The 26,179-nt window shown below is 45.9% G+C and overlaps 1 protein-coding gene across 1 annotated transcript in view; it reads left to right on the forward strand.

Annotated features, from left to right (window-relative positions):
* PIK3AP1 (phosphoinositide-3-kinase adaptor protein 1) overlaps positions 1-24,835 on the forward strand; it is a 137,426-nt gene extending 112,591 nt beyond the window's left edge. Inside the window, exons 11-17 of the mRNA XM_029060986.2 lie at positions 333-398; positions 2,582-2,787; positions 7,453-7,525; positions 12,432-12,587; positions 14,582-14,652; positions 16,785-16,903; positions 22,410-24,835. Coding sequence (XP_028916819.1) covers positions 333-398; positions 2,582-2,787; positions 7,453-7,525; positions 12,432-12,587; positions 14,582-14,652; positions 16,785-16,903; positions 22,410-22,467 — 749 coding nt within the window. The 3' untranslated portion in view covers positions 22,468-24,835. The remainder of the gene's footprint in view (positions 1-332; positions 399-2,581; positions 2,788-7,452; positions 7,526-12,431; positions 12,588-14,581; positions 14,653-16,784; positions 16,904-22,409) is intronic.
* The last annotated feature ends 1,344 nt before the right edge of the window (positions 24,836-26,179 follow it).

Genomic DNA, 26,179 nt, shown 5'->3' on the forward strand with positions numbered 1-26,179 from the left:
TTATTGAGTGCTTACTATGTAGAAAGCATTGGACTAAGTGCTTGGGAGTGTAGGTTTTCCCCTTTAGAAGAACCTGAGCATTCAACCTAAAGTCCTAGAAATTTGAGACCCTTAAACTTTGCCCCCTTTAAACCGATCCCTTTGTTAACTTGCCTCAAACCATTGCGTCGAAATCCTGAGCTTCCACCAAGAGAGTTCTACGTCCCCACGGTTTCTTTGTGCCCAGAGTTTGCACAGTCCTTTCGGGGTGGGGGAGGAGGGTCTGCAGGAGGGAGGGGCGGGGAAGCGCTCATCTCTCCAGGCCCTGAAACATGGCACTCTTTGTTTTGAAGTGTTTGGAGAGAGAAGTCGAGAGAGGCCTGGAAACCTGTACACGTCGGCGGAGAGCATGAGGGCAGGTCAGTCCGAAGTCCTGCCTCCGGTTGGTCTGGGGAGAATTTGCCCCTGTTATGTCCTACTGGTTTGACTGGAATAATTTCCAAATGTGATCTGCTCCTAGTGCTTCTATTCCATCCCCCAACTGTTTCATCCCTCAAAACAGACGGGTACTGGCTGGTTTCTAGGAGTTCTTTTAAATGGCTTTGTGGAAAGAGTATGAAACGGGGAGTCAGGAGACCCCGGTTCCTATCCCGGCTTCTCTGTTTGTCTGCTCGGTGACGTTGGGCAAACCATAGAGAAGTAGCGTGGCTTAATGGAAAAAGCACAGGCTTGGGAGTCTGAGGTTTGGGAGTCAGAGGTTGTGGTTTCTAATATCATCTCTGTCACTTGACAGCCATGAGACTTCGGGCAAGTCACTTCTCCGTGCCTCAGTTACCTCATCTGTAAAATGGGGATTGAGCCTGTGAGCCCCACGAGGGACAACCTGCTCACCTTGTATCTACCTTAGTGCGTAGAACAGTGCTTGGCGCATAGTGAGTGCCTAACAAATACCATCATCATCATTGAGTTACTCTTGGCCTCAATTTCCTCATCTGTAAAATGGGGATTCATTTCAATTGCATTTATTGAGTGCTTACTGTATGCAAAGCCCTCTACTAGGCACTTATACCTGTTGGCCCTCCTACTTAGACTGCAAACCTTAGGTGGGACTGGAACTTGGTGTAGAGGATAGGGAATGGGCCTGGGAGTCAGAAGGTCGTGGGTTCTAATCCTGGCTCTGCCTTTGCCTGTTGTGTGACCTTGGGAAAGTTACTTCAGTTCTCTGGGCCTCAGTTACCTCATCTGCACCTCACTGAAGCAGCATGGCTTAGTGGAAAGAGCACGGGCCTGGGAGTCAGAGGTCGTGTGTTCTAATCCCGGCTCCACCACTTGTCCCCTGTGTGACATTGGGCAAGTCACTTCACTTCTCTGTGCCTCAATTACCTCATATGTAAAATGGAGATTAAGGCTCTGAGCCCCACGTGAGACAACCTGATTACCTTGTGTCTATCCCGGTGCTTGGCACATAGCGCTTAACAAATACCATCATTATTATTATTTTCTGTAAAACGGGGATTAAGGCTGTGAACCCTATGCCGGACAGGGACTGTGTCCAACCCGATTTGCTTGTAAGCATCCCAGCGCTTAATATAGTGTCTGGCACATATAAACCTTAACAAATACCATTAATATTATTATAATCATTATTAATAATAATTCCCTATAGACTGTAAGTTCCTTGCGGGAAGGGAATGTGTCTACCAACTCAGTACAGTGCTCTGCACACAATAAGTGCTCAGTACTAATGATTGATTAATTTGATTTATTATCTGATGTCTTACAGCCCAGTGCTTGACGCTTAGATTTTTAGTTTATGAACACTCCAAAAGGACAGGGACCATGTCCAATGCCCATCTGTGTTTATTTTCTCAGAGCTTTACTATAGTGCTATGCACACAGTAAGCATTCAGTAAAGACAATCGAATCAAATCGAACTGAGGAAATGAGGGCTTAGTCCGAGAAAGCTTCTTGGAGGAGATGTGCTTTTAAAGGTTTCCTGGAGCATGGTATCTAATGATTTCTATCCTCTTTTGACCTTAACGCTGCCATCATGGCTTCACTGTGCTCACTGTCCTTGGAACTACTAAGTGGAAAGAGCATGGGCTCGGGAATCAGAGATCATGGGTTCAAATCCTAACTCAGCCACTTGTCAGCTGTGTGACTTTGGACAAGTCACTTAACTTCTCTTTGCTTCAGTTACCTCATATGTAAAATGGGGATTAAGACTGTGAGCCCCATGTGGGACAACCTGATCACCTTGTATCCTCCCTAGTGCTTAGAACACTGCTTTGCACATAGTAAGCGCTTAACAAATGCCATTATTATTATTATTACTAGTTTTTTTGATTTCCTTTTACTCCCCTAACCCCACCTTCCCATTGTTCTCTATCAGCTCTAGATGGTAACATCCTGTCCTGTCTCCCACCCTCCTGTTCCTCCTGGATGACTGGTTAGCAGCTTTGGAATGCCCTGCTGGCACACTTAGCCATCCCGAGGGGAAAAAAGGGAGAGGGAGAGGAAAAGGAAGGTGGGGAAAGGGAGAGGGAGAGGAAGAAAGAGAGGAAATAGAGAGAAAGAACCAAAATTTGCCATTTTTTTCCAGAACCAGCCGTCAGGCCTACAAGAGACAGACCCCAGTCAAGCATATACGACCCATTTGCTGGGATGAAAACTCCCGGTCAGAGGCAGCTCATTACCCTACAGGAGCAAGTGAAACTCGGCATCGTCAATGTGGACGAGGCCGTGCTCCATTTCAAGGAATGGCAGCTCAATCAGAAGAAGAGGTCAGAGTCATTTCGCTTTCAACAGGTAACTTTTCTTTTGTTCCAATTGTGTGTGTCAGGGTGAGTGAGGTGCATGTGTGTATGCCTGCACATTTGTGCACAAAAGTATGTTCATTCATTCATTCAATAGTATTTATTGAGCACTTACTATGTGCAGAGCACTGTACTAAGCACTTGGAATGAACAAGTCGGCAACAGGTAGAGACAGTCCCTGCCGTTTGATGGGCTTACAGTCTAATCGGGGGAGACAGGCAGACAAGAACAATGGCAATAAGTAGAGTCGAGGGGAAGAACATCTCATAAAAACAATGGCAACTAAATAGAATCAGGGTGATGTACATCTCATTAAACAAAATAAACAAAATAAATAGGGTGGTAAAGATATATACAGTTGAGCGGAGGAGTACAGTGCTCAGGGGGTGGGATCGGAGAAGGGGAGGAGGAGAGGGAAGGGGGGAGAAGAGGGTTTAGCTGCGGAGAGGTGAAGGGGGGGCGGTAGAGGGAGCAGAGGGGAAAAGGGGGGAGCTCAGTCTGGGAAGGCCTCTTGGAAGAGGTGAGTTTTAAGTAGGGATTTGAAGAGGGGAAGAGAATTAGATTGACGGAGGTGAGGAGGGAGGGCATTCCAGGACCGCAGGAGGACGTGGCCCGGGAGTCGACGGCGGGATAGGCGAGACCGAGGGACGGCGAGGAGGTGGGCGGCGGAGGAGTGGAGCCTGCGGGCTGGGAGGTAGAAAGAGAGGAGGGAGGAGAGGTAGGAAGGGGCAAGGTGATGGACAGCCTTGAAGCCTAGAGTGAGAATTTATGGGGGCTCCAACCGCAAAAAGACTCCTGGATGGCTGAGATGTCATCTGTAGCTCCCCACAGGGTCTAACACACAGTGGAGCTCATTGACGGACCTTTCCTCTACCATAATTTGGATTTGAAAGCAGCGTGGCTCAGTGGAAAGAGCCCGGGCTTGGGAGTCAGAGGTCATGGGTTCGTATCCTGGCTCTGCCACTTATCAGTGTGACTGTGAGCAAGTCACCTCACTTCTTCATGTCTCAGTTACCTCATCTGTAAAATGGGGATTAAGACTGTGAGCCTGATGTGGGACAACCTGATTACCCTGTATCTACCCCAGCACTTAGAACAGTCCTCTGCACATAGTAAGCGCTTAACAAATACCAACATTTATTATTATTTGAAAGAGCAACTTAGCAGAGAAGCAGTGTGGCCTAGTGAATAGAGCACAGGCCTGGGAGTCAGAAGGACCTGGTTTTTAATCCCAGCTCAGCCACTTGTCTGCTGTGTGACCTTGCGCAAGTCACTTCACTTCTCTGGGCCTCAGTTACCTCATCTGGAAAATAGAGATTAAGAGTGTGAGCCCTTTGTGAGACAGGGATTGTGTCCATCCAGATAAACGTCTATCTACCCCAGCACTTAGTACAGTGCCTGGCATTGGTACTTAATAAATACCATAAAAAAAATAGCTCACTTGGAAAGCATTTTGTGTGTGACTTCTATGTGTCTGTTTGTTGTTGTATTGTACTCTTCCAAGCACTTAGTACAGTGCTCTGAAGCAGCGTGGCCCAGTGGAAAGAGCACGGGCTTGGGAGTCCGAGGACATGGGTTCGAATCCCGGCTTTGCCACTTGTCAGCTGTGTGACTGTGGGCAAGTCACTTCACTTCTCTGTGCCTCAGTAACCTCATCTGTAAAATGGGGGTTAAGACTCTGAGCCCCACGTGGGACGACTTGATTACCCTGTAAATGTACCCCAGCGCTTAGAACAGTGCTCTGCACATAGTAAGCGCTTAACAAATACCAACATTAATTACAGTGCTTTGCACACAGTAAAGGCATCAATACCATCAATATAAATAAATAGAATTAGAGATATGAATGCAAGCGGTGGCATTATGCATCAGACCAACTCTCTACCCAGCCCAGTATTCTGTCCCTAACAGTGATAGCAGGGTTCTTAGAGGGGCAGTGTGATATTCATCCTCTTTCATTCATTCAATAGTATTTATTGAGCGCTTACTATGTGCAGAGCACTGTACTAAGCCCTTGGAATGTACAATTCGGCAACAGATAGAGACAGTCCCTGCCCAATGATGGGCTTACAGTCTAATCGTGACAACCATCCTCATGGTTATGGGAGAATAATGCTGGTATTTGTTAAGCGCTTAAATGTGCAGAGCACTGTTCTAAGTGCTGAGGCAGATACAGGGTAATCAAGTTGTCCCACGTGAGGCTCACAGTTAATCCCCATTTTACAGATGAGGGAATTTCGGCCCAGAGAAGTTAAGTGACTTACCCACAGTCACACAGCTGACAAGTGGCGGAACTGGGATTTGAACCCGTGACCTCTGACTCCCAAGCTCAGGCTCTTTCCACTGAGCCACGTTGCTTCCCAACCAACCAACCAACACCCCTTACTCCTCCCCTCTACCGCATTCGCTTCCCCTCTAGTAATACATGGACTGTTCACCCATAAATGTATCCAAAACATCTCTTGAACCTGTTGGTATTTTCACCCAGCATCTCTTCAATCGATCAATCAATCAGTGGCATTTATTGAGAACTTATTGTGGACAGGCTGTTAGACTGTAAAATCCTTGAGGTCAGGGGTCATGTCTACAACTGTATTGTTAATAATTATAATAATGGTATTTATTAAGTGCTTACTATGTGCCAGGCACTGTACTGAGAAGCAGCGTGGCTTAGTGGAAACAGCCCGGGCTTGGGAGTCAGAGGTCCTGGGTTCTAATTCTGGCTCCACCACTTATCAGCTCTGTGACTTTGGGCAAGTCACTTAACTTCTCTGTGCCTCGGTTCCCTCATCTGTAAAATGGGGATTAAGACTGTGAACCCCACCTGGGACAACCTGATTATCTTGTCTCTTCCCCAGGGCTTAGAAAGGTGCTTGGTGCATAGTAAGCGCATAACAAATACCGTCATTATTATTATTACTAAGTGCTGGGGTGGATACGAGCAAATTGGGTTACAAACAGTCCCTGTTCCATGTGGGGCTCAGAGTTTCAATCCCCATTTTACAGATTAGGTAACTGAGGCCCAGAGAAGTGAAATAACTTGCCAAGGTCATACAGCAGACAGGTGGCAGAGCAGGGATGAGAACCCATCCCCTCGTGACTCCCAGCCCCATGCTCTATCCACTACGCCATGCTGCTTCTCACTGTACTCTCACTGTACATTACTGTACATTATTACTGTACTCTCCCAAATGCTTAATACAGTGCTCTGAACACAGTAAGAGCACAATAAATGTCGTTGTTTGACAGAGAAGCAGCGTGGCTCAGTGGAAAGAGCATGGGCTTGGGAGCCAGAGGTCATGGGTTCGAATCCCAGCTCTGCCACTTGTCAGCTGTGTGGCTATGGGCAAGTCACTTAACTTCTCTGTGCCTCAGTAACCTCATCTGTAAAATGGGGATGAAGATTGTGAGCCTCATGTGGGACAACCTGATTACCTTGTATACCCCAGCGCTTAGAACAGTGCTCTGCACATAGTAAGCGCTTAACAAATACCAACATTATTATTATTATTATTATTATTGCAGAGTACTGGAGATGCAAGTAGATGCTTGGATATACTTTCTCAGAGCCCTCCATGTTGTCAATATAGGAAAGGATTTGGCGAGGTCCTGGATGACACCATTGAGTCTACATAGCACTAATTATGTAGAGATTTGATACAATAAAAATTGATAGAACTGATTTCCTCCAAATATTCAGCCAATCTGTCTCCATTAAATTGACTCACTTGGAGTTTCATGAAAATCTCCAAAGCATTTCGGGGCTGCAGTAAGGTTTTGGAGGAAAACTTCTTCAGGACTGATCAATCGATGATTAATCAGTGAGGTTTATTGAGCACCACTGAGTGTGAAGTGCTGTACTAAGCCCTTAGGACAGTACAGTAGCATTATTGGACATGATCCTTGGCCTCAAAGAGCTAACCATCTACTCTTTGTGTGTCTGCTTTTAATTAATTCCCCAGGAAAACAGATTAGTGCTGATTTACTGCCCTGTCAGTCAATCAATGGTATTGCTTGAGCTCCTACTATGTGCGGAACACTGTAGTAAGCGATTGGGGGAGTCTAATACAGCAGAATTAGCAGACACATTCTGTTCCCTTTGTACGGTTGCCTCAAAATAGAACTGAAAATGTTAGTGGTTCTCTGAACCTGGCTCAGTGTTAAAGCAAGGAGATTCTTAAATGTTTTTGACCCACAGAATTCTAAAAAACATACACGATACGAATTTCCCTTTGGGTCAGGTGAATTTGGCTTGAACTTCAAAGTCTGATAGGCTGTACTGTCAGTGTGATGTAATGTTAAAGAGAATGAAATCTGAGGATATCCTTGTGTCCGTAAAAATAATCCAGTATGCATTTGCCCTCTTCCCTGTAACGACCATGGCTTAGTGGAAAGAGCTCGGACTAGGGAGTCAAGAGTTTGTGGGTTATAATCCCGGCTCCACCACTTGTCAGCTGTGTGACTTTGGGCAAGTCACTTAACTTCTCTGTGCCTCGGTTATCTCATCTGTAAAATGGGGATTGAAACTGTGAGCCCCACCTGGGACAACCTGATTACCTTGTATCTCCCCCAGCGCTTAGAACATTGCTTGGCATATAGTAAGTGTTTAACCAATACCATTATTATTATATTATTAAACATCTTTTCATTCTTTCAGGAAAATCTCAAACGACTGAGGGACAGCATCACCCGAAGACAAAAGGAGAAGCAAAAGTCAGGAAAACACCCCGGTATTTATCCTTAATTGGAATGAAATATTCACCTGGAAAATCGGAGTTAAGGGGATCAGAGACAGGATATGGATCTGGGATGGCTAATGATATTTTTTTCTATGCTATGTATGTAATCAGTCAATGGTATTTATTGAGTGCTTACTGTGTGCAGGGCACTGGGCTGAATCCTTGAGAATGTACAACACAATAGAGTTGGTAGAAATGATCCCTGCCCACGAGGAGCGTACAGTCCACAGAGACAAATTTTTGACCTACTTTATCTTTTTCTAATAATGCCCACCTACCTGCTGTGTAACCTTGGGAAAGCCACTTAATTCCTCTGTGCCTCAGTTTCCTCATAAGTAAAATAGGGATTAAGTACCTATTCTGTCTCCTACTTAGACTTGTGAGCTCCACACTGGGACTCTGTCCAACCTGATTATCTTGTATCTACCCCAGTGCTTTGTACAGTCCGTGGCACGTATACCACAATTATTAGAGAAGCAGTGTGGCTCAGTGAAAAGAACATGGGCTTGGAAGTCAGAGGTCATGGGTTCAAATCCTGGCTCTGCCACTTGTCAGCTGTGTGACCTTGGGCAAGTCACTTAACTTCTCTATGCCTCAGTGACCTCATCTGTCAAATGGGGATTAATAATGTTGGTATTTGTTGGTATTTGTTAAGCGCTTACTATGTGCTGAGCACTGTTCTAAGCGCTGGGGTAGACACAGGGGAATCAGGTTGTCCCACGTGGGGCTCACAGTCTTAATCCCCATTTTACAGATGAGGTAACTGAGGCACAGAGAAGTTAAGTGACTTGCCCAAAGTCACACAGCTGACAAGTGGCCGAGCTGGGATATGAACCCATGACCTCTGACTCCAAAGCCCGTGCTCTTTCCACTGAGCCACGCTGCTTCTCTTCTTCTTCTTCTTCACTGCTGTCTACTGTCATGGGTTCGAATCCCGGCTCTGCCACTTGTCAGCCGTGTGACTGTGGGCAAGTCACTTCACTCTCTGTGCCTCATCTGTAAAATGGGGATTAAGACTGTGAGCCTCACGTGGGATGACCTGATTACCCTGTATCTACCCCAGCGCTTAGAACAGTGCTCTGCACATAGTAAGTGCTTAACAAATACCAACATTATTATTATTAGTAATGCTTGCTGGGTGGAAATGGGTCTGCTGCTTGAAACTATGTCCCAGCTGAATGTAGATGGGGATCTGGGAATGAAAGAAAAGCAGAACTGTGAGGACAGACACCCCCCAGCTGTTTCAGAATGGAGTTAAATAGTAGTAAAAGTAATAATAATAGAAACAATAGCATTTGTTTAGCACTTGTTATGGGCAAAGCATCATACCAACTAGTGGGAAAGAAATACATAGATGGATGGTGACATGGTCCCTGGCCTCAAGGGACTCACAAACCTAAGAATCGATGAAGGGGCGACAGATGGATAACAAAAGGTGAATAAAGATACGAAAGATTTAGACAATGACAAACGTGAAAGGAGCATCTGGATTTTCGGTTCCTCACAGCTCAGACCAACAGGCCCAGGGGTCACGGCTTTGGTCGCTGTGATGAACTTCTCAATGTTCTAAAAGTTCAGAAGGTGGGCTGCCTCCAGGTCACATCTTTCTGGACCTGAATCAGGGGATTATGGGATCTCAGGCTGGGCTCCGGAGTTCGGAAGTGGCGAGAGCTGTGAAATGGCTCACAGGGCTGCAGGTGGTCTAGTCCTTCCTCAGAATGGCACAGGGCATCATAGGTGGCCCCAGGGGAGGGTCGTTGGTCAAAGGGCCCAACTATTTAGTAACTACCTACCTTCCTCACCTCACTGGTCTCCTACTACAACCCAGCCCACCCGTTCGCTCCTCTAATATAACCTTCTCCCTGGACCTCAACCTCATCTAGCTCACCACTGACCTCTCGCCCACATCCTGCCTCTGGCCTGGAACACCCTCCCTCCTCATATAATAATAATAATAATAATGTTGGTATTTGTTAAGCGCTTACTATGTGCCGAGCACTGTTCTAAGCGCTGGGGTAGATACAGGGTAATCAGGTTGTCCCACGTGAGGCTCACAGTCTTAATCCCCATTTGACAGATGAGGTAACTGAGGCACCGAGAAGTCAGGTTTCTTCCCAAAGTCACACAGCTGACAGGTGGCGGAGTTGGGATTAGAACCCATGACCTCTGACTCCTAAGCCCGTGCTCTTTCCACTGAGCCATGCTGCTTCTCACATCTGACAATTACTCTCCCCTTGTTCAAAGCCTTATTGACGGCACAACTCCTCCAAGACGCCTTCCTCAACTAAGCCCTCCTTTCCTCTTCTCCCACACCCTTCTGCATCACCCTGACTTGCTCCCTTCATTCATCTCCCCTCCCAGCCCCACAGCACTTATGTCCATATCTGTAATTTATTTCTATTAATGTCTGTCTCCCCTTCTAGACTGTAAGCTCGTCATGGGCAGGGAATGTGCCTGTTCTACTGTTCTAGTGTCCTCTCCCAAGCACTTAGTACAGTGCTCTGCACACAATAAGCGCTCAATAAATAGAGAAGCAGCGTGGCTCAGTGGAAAGAGCACGAGCTTGGGAGTCAGAGGTCATGAGTTTGAATCCCGGCTCTGCCACTTGTCAGCTGTGTGACTGTGGGCAAGTCACTTAACGTCTCTGTGCCTCAGTTACCTCATCTGTAAAATGGGGACTAACTGTGAACCTCACGTGGGACAACCTGATTACCCTCTATCTAACCCAGCGCTTAGAACAGTGCTCAGCACATAGTAAGCGCTTAACAAATACCAACATCATTATTATTATTATTAAATACGATTGACTGACTGACTTGAGGGAACTGGCTTCCCTCCAGCCTGAGGGGACTGGGGCCTTCTCTCAGCTCCATCCACTCCCTGCCTCTCCCGGTTCTGGGCCACTTCGGCTCTTCTCACGCTGGGCTACAGGGGAGCCGCCTTAGTGTCGTTTCAGTCCGCCCTTATAATATGATAATAATAATGATAATTATGGTACTTTTTAAGCGCTTACTATGTGCCAAGCACCGTTCTAAGCACTGGGGTAGATACAAGGTCATCAGGTTGACCCACGTGGGGCTCCCAGTCTTCATCCCCATTTTCCAGATGAGGGAACTGAGGCACATAGAAGCGAAGTGACTTGCCCAGGGTCCCACAGCAGACAAGTGGTGGAGCTGGGATTAGAACCTGTGACTTTCTGACTCCCAGGCCTGGGCGGTAGCCACTAGGCTATGCTGCTTCTCCCATTCTCTCTCCCTGCTGCCCAGGAACGCCTCAGCTTGCTGTCATGGGCAAAAGACCCCCAGACTGCCCTGCCTGCCATCATCTGCTGTCAATCTTAGATTCTTTACTCATCCTCCCTCCTCCTCGCCCACCCCCGCTCCCATCTCCCTTCCCCACCCCCACGTACCCTGCCCACCTTTAAACTTGTGTCTTTCTTCCTGGCTTCGGGGGTCCTCTCCCCATCTGCCCCTTCCACACTTTTCCCCATTTTCATTCATTCAATCGTATATATCGAGTGCTTATTATTATTATTATTATTAGAGAAGCAGCGTGGCTCAGTGGAAAGAGCCCGGGCTTGGGAATCAGAGGTCATGGGTCCGAATCCCAGCTCTGCCACTTGTCAGATGTGTGACTGTGGGCAAGTCACTTAACTTCTCTGTGCCTCAGTTACCTCATCTGTAAAATGGGGATGAAGACTGCGAGCCTCACGTGGGACAACCTGATTACCCTGTATCTACCCCAGCGCTTAGAACAGTGCTCTGCACATAGTAAGCGCTTAACAAATACCAACCTTATCATTATTATTATTATGTATAGAGCACTGTACTAAGTGCTTGGGAGAGTCCACTATAACAACAAACAGTCACATTCCCTGCCCACAGTGGGCTATTTTAGAAAAATTTCTTCCATCCTCCCTGTCCGGGTCCAGGCCCACTGTAAACAGGCCGGCCCGCTAGGTGTAGGGTGAGGGGATGGGCGGGAGGGGGACCGGGGCGGGGGCAGCAGTGGGGACCACTGTGGTGGATCAAGGTGAATAAGGAAGCAGCATGGTGTAGCGGATAAAGTGTGGGCTTGGGAGTCAGAAGGTCTTGAGTTCTAATCCCTGCTCCACCACTAATCTGCTGTGTGACCTAGGGCAAGTGACTTAACTCCTCTGTGCCTCAGTTACCTCATCTGGAAAATGGGGATTGAGACTGTGAGCCCCACCTGGGACAAGGGACTGTCTCCAACCTGAATTGCTTGTATCCACCCCAGCGCTTAATATAGTGTCTGGCACATAGTAAGCACTTAACAAATATCATAATTATTATTATTATTACAAAATCTAGAGGTAATTGGATTGGGGTTTGGGGATCAGTGTGGAGAGGATGGAGGTACAATTCATTCATTCATTCAATAGTATTTATTGAGCGCTTACTATGTGCAGAGCACTGTACTAAGTGCTTGGGATGAACAAGTTGGCAACAGATAGAGACAGTCCCTGCTGTTTGACAGGCTTACAGTCTAATCGAGGTACAAGAATGATGGTGTCTCCTAGCCGAGAAATGGGACGAGGCGGAGGAGTAGGGGGAGCGGGGAAGGTGGAGAACGGAACAAAGTGGCTAAAGGTGACTTTCCCTCGTGTAGTGGATGGACCCTGGGAGCCAAAGTCGTGAGTTCAAATCCCGGCTCCTCCACTCATCTGCTGTGTGACCCTGGGCAAGTCTATGCACTTCTCTGGGCCTTATTTGCCTTATCTTTTAAATGGGGAATAAGACTGTGAGCCCTCTTCGGGACAGGGACTGGGTCCAACCCGATTAGCTTGTATTCACCTCAGCACTTAGAACTGTGCCTGGCACAGAGTAAGTCCTTAACGAATACCATATTTAATATTATTTATCATTCTCGATTTCAGACATAGAAATCACTGTCCCCATCCGGCACTCCCAGCAGTTTGGCGGGAGAGTGGAATTCGGGGTCTACGAAAGCGGCCCCAGAAAGAGTGTGTTCCCTCAGAGGAAGGAGCTAAGGCGAGGAGATTGGAAGACCGAAAGCACCTCAAGCACAGCAAGTGAGTACACCCTGTCTGGGCTTCCCCACCACTAGATGCAGAGTGGCCGAGTGGATAGAGCACAGGGCCTGCAGCCAGGACTCCTCGCTTCTAATCCCAGCTTTACCGCTAGCCTCCTGTACCACCCTGGACAAGTCACTTCCCTTCTCTGGGCCTCGGTTTCCTCATCTCTAAAATGAGACAGACAATTGTTCTCCCCCAAACTCGAAGCCTTAGTGAAGGCACATCTCCTCCAGGAAGCCTTCCTTGATTGAGCCCTCCTATCCTTTTCTCCCTCTCCCTTCTGCGCCGCTCTTACTTGCTTCTTCATTCAAGCCCCCTCCATTCCCCACAGAACATTTGTATATATCTGTCATTTCTTTATCTATTTATTTATAATTGATGTATGTTTCCCCCTCTAGACTGTGAGCTCATTGTGGGCAGGGAATGTGCCTGATGTGATAGTATACTCTCCCAAGCGCTTAGTTTAGTGCTTTGCACACAATACGCTCTCAGTGCTGGATACATAGTAAGTGCTTAACAAATACCATAATTATTATTAAATACAATTAGTAATAATAATAGTAAAATGGGGATTAAAATACCTTTCCTCCCTTCCCCTTTAATTGTGAGTTCCATGTGGGACAGGAACTGTGCTTGATCCAATTGTATTTACCATAGCACGGTACTTGGCACAGAGTAAGTGCTTAATGATTACTATTATTGCTTTATTATTATTATTATTATTAGTTGTGATAGTAGAGAAGCAACGTGGTCTAGTGGAGAGAGCATCAGGCTGGGACTCAGAAGGACCTGGGTTCTTATCCCGGCTCCACCACTTGCCTGCTGTGTGGCCTTGGACAAGTCATGTCACTTCTCTGGGCCTCAGTTCCCTCAGAGTGTGAGCCCCACGTGGGACAGGAACTGTGTCCAACCTGCTTAACTTGTATCTACCCAGCATTTAGAGCAGTACTTGGCACACAGTAAGCGCTTAACAAGTATCATTATTATTGTCTGCCTTCCCCCCTCAAATATATAAAAATCATAACTAATAATTGTGGTATTTAAGTGCTTACTATGTGCCAGATTCGCTACTAAGTGCTGTTTTGGATACAAGCAAATAGCACTGGACACAATCCCTGTCCCACGTGGGGCTCGCAGTCTTAATCCCCATTTTATAGATGAGGTAACTGAGGCACAGAGAAGTGAAGGGACTTGCCCAAGGTTATACAGCAGACAGGTCGTGGAGCCGGGATTAAAACCCATAACCTTCTGACTCCCAGACTCACGCTCTATCCACTATGCCATGCTCCTTTTATGTATACATATATATATATATATACACACATACATATATATATATACACACACACATATACACATATATACATATATATGTATGTATATGGATTTAATTGTACAGTAAATTCATTTATTCTGATTACTGCATTTGTAAATATTTTATGTCTGTCTCCTCCATCTTTGTGCATAAGAAGCCAGACTCATGTTTCTGTTATATTTTTCAAAGCATTTAGTACAGCAAATTGCACCCATTGAGCAGTCAATAAATACTGCTAGCACTACTGTTTAGATAGATGTCTGAAAGGAGGATTATTTGGATCATGATCTGGACTATGAAATTTACAGCTTGATATGGCTGTTGGCAGAGAATGTGTCTGTTTATTGTTATATTGCACTTTTTCAAGCACTTAGTACTGTGCAATGCACATAGTAAGTGCTCAGTAAATACAACTGACTGCCTGATTGAATGGCAATTTGCATTGTATCTGCCTGTGACTGTTGTTCCGACTTCGCCTTTAAGGACTAGCAGAGAAATCCAGGAAGATGTGGTGGTCTGCCTTTCAACTCCTGTCGAGTAACCAGTGTTGCAGTGATGACAAATAAATATATCATTTGTCCTAGAAAGAAAGACAAAAGAAAATCCAGCGTGCCATGGCTTTTGACCTTGAGAATGCGTGCCGTTTATGCATTTTGTTTCTCTGTCTGGCACCTAGGTAGCGCCAGCAATCGATCCAGCACGCGCAGCGTCCTCAGCGTCAGCAGCGGGATGGAAGGAGATAATGAGGTACATGTCACCCCCCCTCCTCAAAAATCTCCAGTCGTTGCCCATCCATCTCCATATCAAACAAAAAACTCCTCACTCTTGGCTTCAAAGCTGTCCATCCCCTTGCCCCCTCCTACCTCACTTCCCTTCTCTCCTTCTCCAGCCCAGCCCGCGCACTCCGCTCCTCTGATGCCGCTAACTTCCTCACTGGGCCTCCATCTCACCTGTCCCGCTGTCAACCCCTGGCCCACGTCCTAGAGAAGCAGTGTGGCTCAGTGGGAAGAGCCCGGGCTTGGGAGTCACAGGTCATGGGTTCTAATTCCGGCTCCACCGCTTGCCAGCTGTGTGACTTCGGGCAAGTCACTTAACTTCTCTGGGCCTCAATTGCCTCATCTGTAAAATGGGCATTAAAACTGTGAGCCCCTCAAGGGACAACCTGATCACCTTGTATACCCCCAGTGCTTAGAACAGTGCTTTGCACATAGTAAGCGCTTAACAAATATCACCATTATTATTATTACCTCTGGCCTGAGATAGCCTTTCCTCTCAAATCCAAAAGATAATTACTGTCTCCCACTTCAAGCCTTCAAAGGCCCATCTCCTCCAAGAGGCCTTCCCGGACTAAACCCCACTTTTCCTCATCTCCCACTCCCTTCTGTGGCATCCTGACTTGCTCCCTTTGCTCTCCCCGCATCCACCCAGCACTTATCTGTCATTTTCTTTATTTGTATTGATGTCTCTCTCCCCACCTCTAGACTGTGAGCTCGCTGTGGGCAGGAAATGTCACTGTTTATTGTTGTATTGTACTTTCCCAAGCACTTAGTACAGTGCTCTGCACACAGTAAGCGCGTAATAAATACAGTTGAATGAATGAATGAATGAATGAATGAATGAATGAATGAATGAATGAATGAGGGGATCCAGCTGCTTAACGTAAGACAGACCCTACTGGGCCAATCCAGTGGTCCACGCAGCCTGGTGGATCGGGAAACAAGGAGAGTTGCTTTCCCAAGCGTGTTGTACAGTGTTCTGCGCAAAGAAGCTCTCAACAAATATGCGAGGCCTAGTGGAGCCTGAGCCTGGGAGTCAGAAGGAGCTGGGTTCTAATCCTAGCTCTGCCACTTATTTCTTTTTCTAAGGTATTTGTTGAGCACTTACTATGTGCCAGGCACTGTTCTAAGTGCTGGGGTAGCTACAAGATATAGTTGCTCAGACTTAACTAACGCTTCTCCTCCTTATTTAATTTATTCTCATTGAGAAGCAGTGGGGTTTAGTGGAACTAACACAGGCCTGAGTCTGAGGACCTGGGTTCTAATCTTTTTTTCTGCCTGCTGTGTGACCTTGGGCAATTCACTGAACTGTTCTGTGCCTCAGTTTCCTCATCCATAAAATGGAGATATAATATCGTTCTCCCTCCCACCTAGACTCTGAGCCCCGAGTGGGACAGAGACTGTGTCCGACCTAATTATGTTATATCTGGTATGTTATATCTGGTTATGTTATATCTGGTATATATGTTTACCTGGTATCTACCCCAGCGCTTAGAACAGTGCTCAGCACATAGTAAGCACTTAACAAATACCAACATTATTATTATATCTCCCTAGTGCTTAGTGCAGGGCTCCGCCACTTATCAGCTGTGTGACTTTGGGCAAGTCACCTAACTTCTCTGTGCCACAGTTACCTCATCTGTCAAATGGGGATTAAGACTGTGAGCCCCACATGGGACCACCTGATTACCTTGTATCTACCTCAGTGCTTAGAACAGTGCTTGACATATAGTAAGCGCTTAACAAATACCATCAGTATTATTATGAGAAGCATGAGAAGCAGCGTGGCTCAGTGGAAAAAGCATGGGCTTTGGAGTCAGGGCTCATGAGTTCGAATCCCAGCTCTGCCACTTGTCAGCTGTGTGACTGTGGGCAAATCACTTAACTTCTCTGTGCCTCAGTTCCCTCATCTGTAAAATGGGGATTAAGACTGTGAGCCCCACGTGGGACAACCTGATTCCCCTATGTCTACCCCAGCGCTTAGAACAGTGCTCGGAACATAGTAAGTGCTTAACAAATACCATCAGTATTATTATTATTATTATTACAATAAGCAGGTATCATATCCCACAATTATCATTGTTATTTTTGTACTTTTCAAAGGATAACGAAGTTCCAGAAGTCAACAGGAGTCGCAGCCCAGTACCCCATTCCGGCGACAGATCATCCTTCTTGTCCCTCGAGAGGCCTCCGAGGATCCCTCCCCGAGCAGCTTCCAACAGGTAAACTGAGGACTCTGAAAGTTCTTCTCCCTCTCTCAGCCTTCTGGGCCAGGAGGAGTGCCAAGCTGAATCCCTGTGGGATCCATGTTATAATGACTGGACCTGCTTTTGCCAGTCAGTCAGTCATATTAGACTGTAAACCTGTCAATGGGCAGGGATTGTCTCTATCTGTTGCCGAATTGCACATTCCAAGTGCTTAGTACACTGCTCTGCACATAGTAAGCGCTCAATAAATACTTTTGAATGAATGAATGAATTTATTGAGTGCTTACTGTGTGCAGATCACTGTTTAAGCACTTGGAGAGAACAGTTTAACAATAAACAGACACATTCCCTGCCCACAGCGAGCTTACAGTCTAGAGGGGGAGACAAACATTAATAGAGATAAATAAATGACAGATATGGACATAAGTGCTGTGGGGCCAGGAGGGGGGATGGATAAAGGGAGCAAGTCAGGGTGATAGAGAAGGGAGTGGGAGAAGAGGAAAGGAGGGTTTAGTCAGGGAAGGCCTCTTGGAGGAGATGGGCCTTCAGTAAAGCTTTGAACGAGGGAGAGTCATTGTCTGTCAGATATGAGGAGGGAGGGTGTTCCAGGCCAGAGGCAGGATGTGGGCAAGAGGTCAGCGGGGTGATAGACTTGATTCTATTTATTTGCCTTGATTCTATTTATTTGCTATTGTTTTTATGAGATGTTCTTCCCCTTGATTCTATTTATTGCCATTGTTCTTGTCTGTCCGTCTCCCCCGATTAGACTGTAAACCCGTCAGAGGGCAAGGACTGTCTCTATCTGTTACCGATTTGTACTTTCCAAGCGCTTAATACAGTGCTCTGCACTTAGTAAGCGCTCAATAAATACTATTGAATGAATGAATGAATGAATGAATTCAATAGTATTTCATTCAATAGTATTTATTGAGCGCTTACTATGTGCAGAGCACTGTACTAAGCGCTTGGGATGAACAAGTCGGCAACAGATAGAGACAGTCCCTGCCGTTTGACGGGCTTACAGTCTAATAATATGGTACAGTGAGGAAGTTAGCATTAGAGGAGCCAAGTGTGCAGGGTGGGTTGTAGTGCCAGTAAGGCACATTTGCTGATTCATTGAATAGTATTTACCGAGCGCTTACTGTGTACAGAGCACTGTCCTAAGCACTTAGTACAGTGCTCTGCACGCAGTAAGCGCTCAATCATTGTGAGCCCTTAGACTGGGAACCCCATCAGGGACAGGGACCTCGTCTAGCCTGATTATCTCATAGCTACCTCAGCGCTAAACACAGTGCTTGGCACATAGGAAGCGCTCAACAAATGCCATGACTGTGGATATGTGGATACTTGCCCAATGGAACAAATGATGACAAATGTTATAAAAGATGATGACTATTTTGAATGAGGCTCATCAGTCAATCAAATGGTATTTATTGAATATTTACAGTGTGCAAAGGATGGTGCTGAGTAGAAACTCATCTCACTATGAAAAGGATTCCTTTAGTTCATCTGGTCTGTCCTAATAATAATAATAATAATAATAATTTTTTTAAATTGTGGTATTTGTTAAGTGCTTATTATGTGCCAGGCACTGTTCTAAGCGCTGGAGTAGATAGAAGCAAATAGCATTGGACACAGTCCCTGTCCCACCTGGGGCTCACAGTCTCCATCCGCATTTTACAGATGAGGGAACTGAGGCACAGAGCAGTGAAGTGACTTCCCCAAGGTCACACAGCAGACAAGTGGCAGATCCAGGATTAGAACCCACAACCTTTTGGCTCCCAGGCCCCTGCTCTATCCACTGTGCCATGCTAGAGAATTGCAGATCTGGCAATCAGCGTGCGGGGGGCCGGGGCGGGGGGCGGCACCTGGGGTCCAATTTTGGCTCTGCCACTTGTCTGCTGTGTGACCTTGGGGAAGTCACTTAACTTCTCTACCTCAGTTTCCTCAACTGTAAAATGGGGATTCAATGCCCTTCCTCCTAATTATCTCATAGTAAATGCTTAACCTATACCATTATTAAGATTATTATTATACCATTATTAATCATTTTCATGTAGAATTACTCCCTTCCACAGCCTAGTCCCCTGCTATCAGTCCTGCTGTATGCAGGCCTTATGCTTTACCCGGATCGATATTCCTTAGACATTTGCTAGTTACAATCCACTTCCCAGCCTCCTCTCTCCCATGGGACACGTTGTGTCTGAAACTGCCTTATCTCTTATCTACCCCAGCAGTTAGTACTGTGTTTGGCACCTAGAAAGCATTTAACAAATAGCACCATTATTACTATTATTATTATCATTGCAATTAGACCAGGCACTAGACTAATCTACTATGTGCAAAGCATGGGACTAACGGCTGCTTGCCAGCCCATCTCTGGCTTCAGCTTGAACCCCAACGCCAGGTCGGGTCCTGCCTTGGCCTAGTACCACTTCCAGACCCACAGCCACCACTCTGAGTCTACTCTGCTCTCTGGACCCTCAGAACATCATGTGAAGACCCCCATAATGCCATCTGGAGACACACCCGCCCCCCGCTTCTCTCTGCCCTCTGTGCTCTAGGGTATAAGCTTGTCGTGGGCAGAGAATGTGTCTGAACAATAATAATAATAATAAGGCACTTGTTAAGCACTTACTATGAACCAAGCATTGTCCTAAACACTGGGTTAGTTACAAGTTAATCAGGTTGGACACAGTCCCTGTCCCCAGTGGGGCTCACACTCTTACCCCCGTTAGATGAGGGAATTGAGGCCCAGAGAAGTGAAGCGACTTGCCCAAGGTCACACAGCAGACAAGTGGCGGAGCCAGGATTAGAACCCAGGTCCTTCTGACTCCCAGGCCCATGCTCTATCCATTGGGTAACACTGCTTATTGTTGTGTTGTACTCTCCCAAGCACTTAGTACGGTGTTCTGCACACAGTAAGTGCTCAATAAGTATGATTGCCTGGCCGGTTCCCAGAGTGGCTAGTAGAACGATAGCCCCAGGGGCTGTTCTGGAAATGGCGGACAAGACTGCATTGTGATCTCGTCTTTGGCTGTTGGCCTTGGGTGGCGATCTCCCCCCGCCCCCCACGCCCTCCACCCCATCCCCCCAACAGTCTCCCCACCTGTAGACTGTGAGCTTGCTATGGGCAGGAAATGTCACTGTTTATTGTTGTACTTTCCCAAGCACTTAGTACAGTGCTCTGCACACAGTAAGCGCTTAATAAATACAATTGAGTGAATGAATGAATGAGGGGATCCAACTGCTTAACGTAAGACAGACCCTACTGGGCCAATCCAGTGGTCCACGCAGCCTGGTGGATCGGGAGATGAGGAGAGTTGCTTTCCCAAGAGTTTTGTACAGTGTTCATTCATTCATTCAGTAGTATTTATTGAGTGCTTACTATGTGCAGAGCACTGGACTAAGCTCCTGGAATGAACAATTCAGCAACAGATAGAGACGATCCCTGCCCAATGAGCGCAGAGAAGCACTCAACAAGTATGCAAGGCCTAGTTGAGCCTGGGCCTGGGAGTCAGAAGGAGCTGGGTTCTAATCCTAGTTCTGCCACTTATTTCTTTTTCTAAGGTATTTGTTGAGCGCTTACTATGTGCCAGGCACTGTTCTAAGCGCTGGGGTAGCTACAAGATATAGTTGCTCAGACTTAACTAACGCTTCTCGTCCTTATTTAATTAATTCTTATTGAGAAGCAGTGTGGTTTAGTGGAACTAACACGGGCCTGATTCAGAGGACCTGGGTTCTAATCTGTTTTTCTACCTGCTGTGTGATCTTTGGCTGTTGGCCTTGGGTGGCAATCTCCCCGCCCCCCACGCCCTCCCCCACATCCCTCCACGGTCTTCCCTGGGTCAACACGGCACTGACACAAATGCCGCGGTCTAACAAGACCGATAGGCAACAAGACTGAGAGCAAAGCTGCTGAGCTCTCACTCCTTCCCGCTTTCTCCACCGAGATGGCTAAATCCCGGCCCTGCCACTTGTCTGCTGTGTGACCTTGGGCAAGTCATTTCACTTTTCTGGGTCTCAGTTACCTCATATGTCAAACGGTGATTGAGACTGCGAGCCCCACTATTTGTTACTCTATTTATTGTATTAAATGATGTGTATATATCTACGATTCTATTTACCTATTTTGATGGTATTGATGCCTGTGACTTGTTTTGTTTTGCTGTCTGTCTCCCCCTTTAAGACTGTGAGCCTGTTGTTGGGCAGGGATTGTCACTACCTGTTGCCAATTATACATTCCAAGCACTTGAAATGTACATCGCCTTGATTCTATTTATTTGCTATTGTTTTAATGAGATGTTCATCCCCTTGATTCTATTTATTGCTATTGTTCTTGTCTGTCTGTCTCCCCCGATTACACTGTAAGCCCGTCAATGGGCAGGGACTGTCTCTATCTGTTGCCGATTTGTACATTCCAAGTGCTTAGTACAGTGCTGAGCACATAGTAATCGCTCAATAAATACTATTGAATGAATGAATGAAGGGAGGAGGAAATGCGAGCCCACAGAGAAGGAGATCAGGGTCTAAGATGTAGATTTGGGAATCACCTGCATAGAGATGGTAGTTGAAGCCATGGGAATGAATGAGTTCTCCAAGGGATGGGTGTAGATGGAAAATAAAAAAGAACCCAGAACTGAGCCTCGAGCCTGCATTTAGAGGGTGGGAGGCAGAGGAGGCGTCCACCAAAGGGACTGAGAAGTGTTCAGAGAGACCGGAGGAGAACCAGGAGAGGACAGTGTCAGTGAAGCCAAGGTCGGGTAATGTTTCCAGGAGAGGGGGGTGGTCGACAGAGTCGAAGGCAGCTGAGAGGTAGAGGAGGATAAGGATGGAGTAGAGGCCTTTGGTTTTGGCGAGAAGGAGATCATTGGTGATCTCTGAGAGTGCAGTTTCTGTGGAGTGAATGGAGCAGAAGCCAGATTGGAGAGGGGGCAAAGAGAGAATTGGAGGAGAGGAAGTGGAGATGGCAGATGTGGACAACTCACTCAAGGAGTTTGGAGAGGAATGGTAGAAGGAGATCAGTCACTTCACATCTCGTGGCTTAGTGGAAAGAGCACAGGCTTGGGAGTCAGAGGTCATGGGTTCTAATGCCGGCTCTGCCGCTTGTCAGCTGTGTGGCTTTGGGCAAGTCACTTCACTTCTCTGCGCCTCAGTTACCTCATCTTTTAAAAGGGGATTAAGACTGTAAACCCCACGTGGGACAACCTAATAACCTTGTATCTATCTCAGCGCTTAGAACAGTGCTTGGCACACAGTAAGCGCTTAACAAATACCATCATTATGGTTGTTATTATCTCTGTCCCTCAGTTTCCTCATCTGTAAAACGGAGGTTAAATACCTGTTTTCCCTCCCCATTAGACTGTGGAGCCCCATGTCGGACAGGGACTGCATCTGCTCAGATTGTAGTTAATCTACCCCAGCCCTTAGAACGTCGTACTTGGTACTTAACAAATACCACGGTTATTATTATTACTATTATTATTATATTCACAAAATGCTTACTGTATTTTCACTGCAGGCCACCATCAAGGGATAGCTTTCTCCCTCCTCCTCCTATTCCACCAAGAGGTCGCTGATCCTTTCAAGATCTTCCTACGGTGGAACACTGGAACACTGCTTTTTAAAAACTGGTCTCTATTTAGAGGAGAAAAGCCGGTGATTTTTCGGTACTTCGCGGGCATAGTCATGTTGACTTTACTGAGATCTCCCAGATTTGGACTGATTTTATTTGCTGGTACTAACACAATGCTGTGAGAACTGGTGTTCCTTAGCCACGAAGAACTGAGGAACCAACAATTTCCCCGTCACCAGCAGACCTGTTGGGGATAAATATTTTTGTTCGATCAAAGCCAGAAGATTGGCCTCATTCTGGGATGTGAAAAAGGAAGAGGATTTTTTTTTTCAAAAGCATACTTTATAAAATAGTTTTCCTGGAAATGTCTTACCATATCACCTCAGGATGCTCATATCCATGGGATCGACCCCGGCCACTTGGGGCTTACTGTGGGCCGGGGGATGATTTGTGTGGATTCCGTACATTACGGCGAGAAGGAGACGGTTGGTGACCTTTGAGAGCGTGGGTTCTCTGGAGCGAAGGGGGCAGAGGCCAGATTGGAGAGAGGTCAAGGTGAGAATCGAAGTCTTCCACTTCCAAGGAGAGGAAGTGGAGACAGTAGGTTTGATTCCCTCAAAGCTTAATCACAGAAGAGGAAGCCGTGAGCCTGGGGAAGTGGAGGGGAGATAGCAGTAGCACCCTTAGTTGTGGGGCTTTGGGGTACCCCGACCTCACAAGAAGGAGGCCCTTCCACTTGAACTTCCCTTGGCTTCCACTTGGTGAGGTCATTTTGTGGGTGGAGAAAGAGAAACCCTGGGAAATCATGGGAGAGGGAGGGACCCCCGCTCCAGAGTGGGGTGTTGGGGTTAGCCGCCTGGGAAGAGAGGAGAGGGTATATGTCCAGGGAAGGATGGCCCGAGCCCCTTGGAACGTAGCTAAATGAAGAATAGGGGGTCCTGATATCATCTGGTCTTTCCACCTCAAGATAATTGTGCTTAAGGGAATTATGTTTTGATGTTGGAAGAGAGATCAAAATCACTGTTTTCCTAACTGTGAAAAAATTTTGGTTTTGGCTTTAAAATCCAATTCTTTCCCAGACATATCCATGCAAACATTCCCCACCCACAGAGACACGTGTTTCAGTGGCCCCGTTTGAACTTGTTTGAAGTTCACCTCCGATTCCCCCTTTTTTAAACAATACATATGTGACTCTTTGTAGTCCATCTCCTGGACCTGCTCGGTACAGTGCTCTGCACATAATAAGTGCTCAATAAAAACGATTGAATGAATGAGCAGGAACACGGCCTGCTTGGACATCTCCTAAAGATCCAATCATTCGTTTTCCCTTTGCTCTTTAGTAGTCAGAACACCCTTCTGTGGGGGTGGAGAATGCCGTGAGGGGTGAGTGAGGAAGTTGGAGAGTAGGAAAGGGAGAAGAAATGGGATGGATTAGGGTTAAACACAACCTGAAATCTCAATCTTTTCTTCTCAAAGTTAAATATCATACACTGAGTCCAACGCATCTGAGGGGATCTACGTAGCCCTGTGGAAAATGAAAAACACAAGGGAGTGCTCTTATGTTAGAGTGCCGTCAGCAATCCTGAATACAGTCTAAAATCCAGAACTTTCGAAAATTAAGCACTTCAAAGTGGGTCAGGCCTCAAGAAGAGAAAGGTGAATCCCAGGAAGTTATTTTAAGCACAAGAAGGACCTCATCAAAATGGCCTTGCAACACTGACCTCATCCCTTAACATTTCTACATATATCCTAACCTCAAGTATCTCACCCTGCCTAATAAGAAAGATAAAGACCTTATCATCAAGATTGTGCATAAGGAAAAAAAACAAAACCCTGCTTAAAAATAGAGGCTGCATGTGGAGATTTAAATTTCCATCCTTTCCTAGTTTCTCCGGATTCCCAGGTACAACACTTCATTTGTCTGTTGTAAGATATTATCTGTTCAAGGGAGAATCTAATGCTCCTCTTCAGATACGTTGCCAGGATTCATATGCTGGGTATTAAGTCCTTCAGTGTCCTCAGGAAAAAGGTGCTCCACAAACAGAAGCCATTTACAAAATCTAGCCGAAGAGATGCCTCAAAGTCTAAATGCCATGGATTCAGAATGGGGAACTTTGTTACAAGTATCTTGGTATCCTAATAAAAGAGATTTTATTTATTTCTTTATCACTGTGCAATATTTAGTCATCAGAAGGAATTTAGGAAATGTAAACTAGCTGTGCTAGCTGATAAATAGTCTCTCTCTTTTGGTAAAATCATCCGACCTACTGATGCTTCATGCCGAATTAGTTTAGTTTGAATGTTTAACTTGATTTAAGAAATTTTTTTAATGTACAAGTTTTGTGAAAATAAATCTAAGGTTAGTACTGACAGTGGAAATTCTCTATTGTCTCTTTCTTTGGGGCCTCCAATCGTGATAATACCACGTGATAATAAATCAGTTAGCTGTATTTGAGTGTTTACTGTGTGCAGATCACTGTACTAAGTGCTTGGGACAGTCCTATAGAATAAGTAGACCCAATCCCTGCCCTCAAGGGGTTTCTAATTTACTGGATCTTGCCATTATTAGCAACTAAAGTGTTTCACCAGCCCATTAGACAGTTAGCACTAATCCTCTGCAGAAACTGTAACAGGGACAAGGTTGGGTTTTCAATGCTAATAATGGTTTTCACCTCCATCTGATTTCTTTTAGACCCAGCCTCAATTTACTTAGGCCCCAGCTAATGTTCATAGCCTAATTAGGGAGTCTACCTACCAACTCTATTGTATTGTACTCTCCCAAGCTCCTGGAACATGCTGTGCATACAGTAAGTACTTACCATTGACTGGTTAATGGGGAAAAAGGGCCTTTGTTAATAATATCTTGTTTTTTGTCTGGTGCTTTTATTTTCCCCATAGAACATCCCCCTCAATTACCTGATTTAATCTTCACAACATCCCTCTAAGGTAGGTAGGTTTTATTATCCACATTTTACAGATGAGGAAACTGAAATGTGAAGTAAAGTGACTTGCCCAAAGCCACTTCGCTGGCCAGTGACAGAGCCGAGACTAGAACCCAGGCCCACTGAGTCCCAGTCCTGGGCTCTTTAAACTTCTCAAAAGTTCCAATGGTTCTAAATTTATCACAAAGCTTCACTTGTTAACAACTGATTACTAAGTACTATCCCATGTTTACTCTAGTTCAAAATAGCAGTAGTTTTTTTTTCCTTTTACTGATTCAAAGGTAATCAAAGTGCAAAAGAATCTGCAAAATTAATATCTCCAGAGGAGTAAAGTGCCAAACATTCTTTTTCTGGAAAAAAGTGTGTGCTGTTTTACTTAACAGGAATGTCATCCACCCATTTTGGTTCAGGTCATTCATCTTGAGCAGTAAAACCAGATAATACTGGTTCCCAAGCCAGTAGACACAGACAGAGTGACTGCTTGGGTTGCCAGTGTTAGAGGAAAACGTTTTTAATGAGGTTTCTTTCTGCTTTCAGTTGAGGGGGCCCACAGTCTTTGACACTTCAAGTTCAGAGAACCACACTCACTAAAGTAACAAAAGATCTTGAGAGAAAATACTAGTAGAGAAGTTTGTTCCTGTTCTGCCCTGAGTTTCATTGTAGAAAATGTCATCTCTGGTCAAGTTAATTTTCTCCCTAGTATGGCCGAGCTGTAAAGAAGTTTCATTTTAATTCTGATACAGGCGTACCCCTGGTTACATCCAGGTCATGGTT

Source organism: Ornithorhynchus anatinus, chromosome 3, assembly GCF_004115215.2.
Source record: "Ornithorhynchus anatinus isolate Pmale09 chromosome 3, mOrnAna1.pri.v4, whole genome shotgun sequence".
NCBI lineage: Eukaryota > Metazoa > Chordata > Mammalia > Monotremata > Ornithorhynchidae > Ornithorhynchus > Ornithorhynchus anatinus.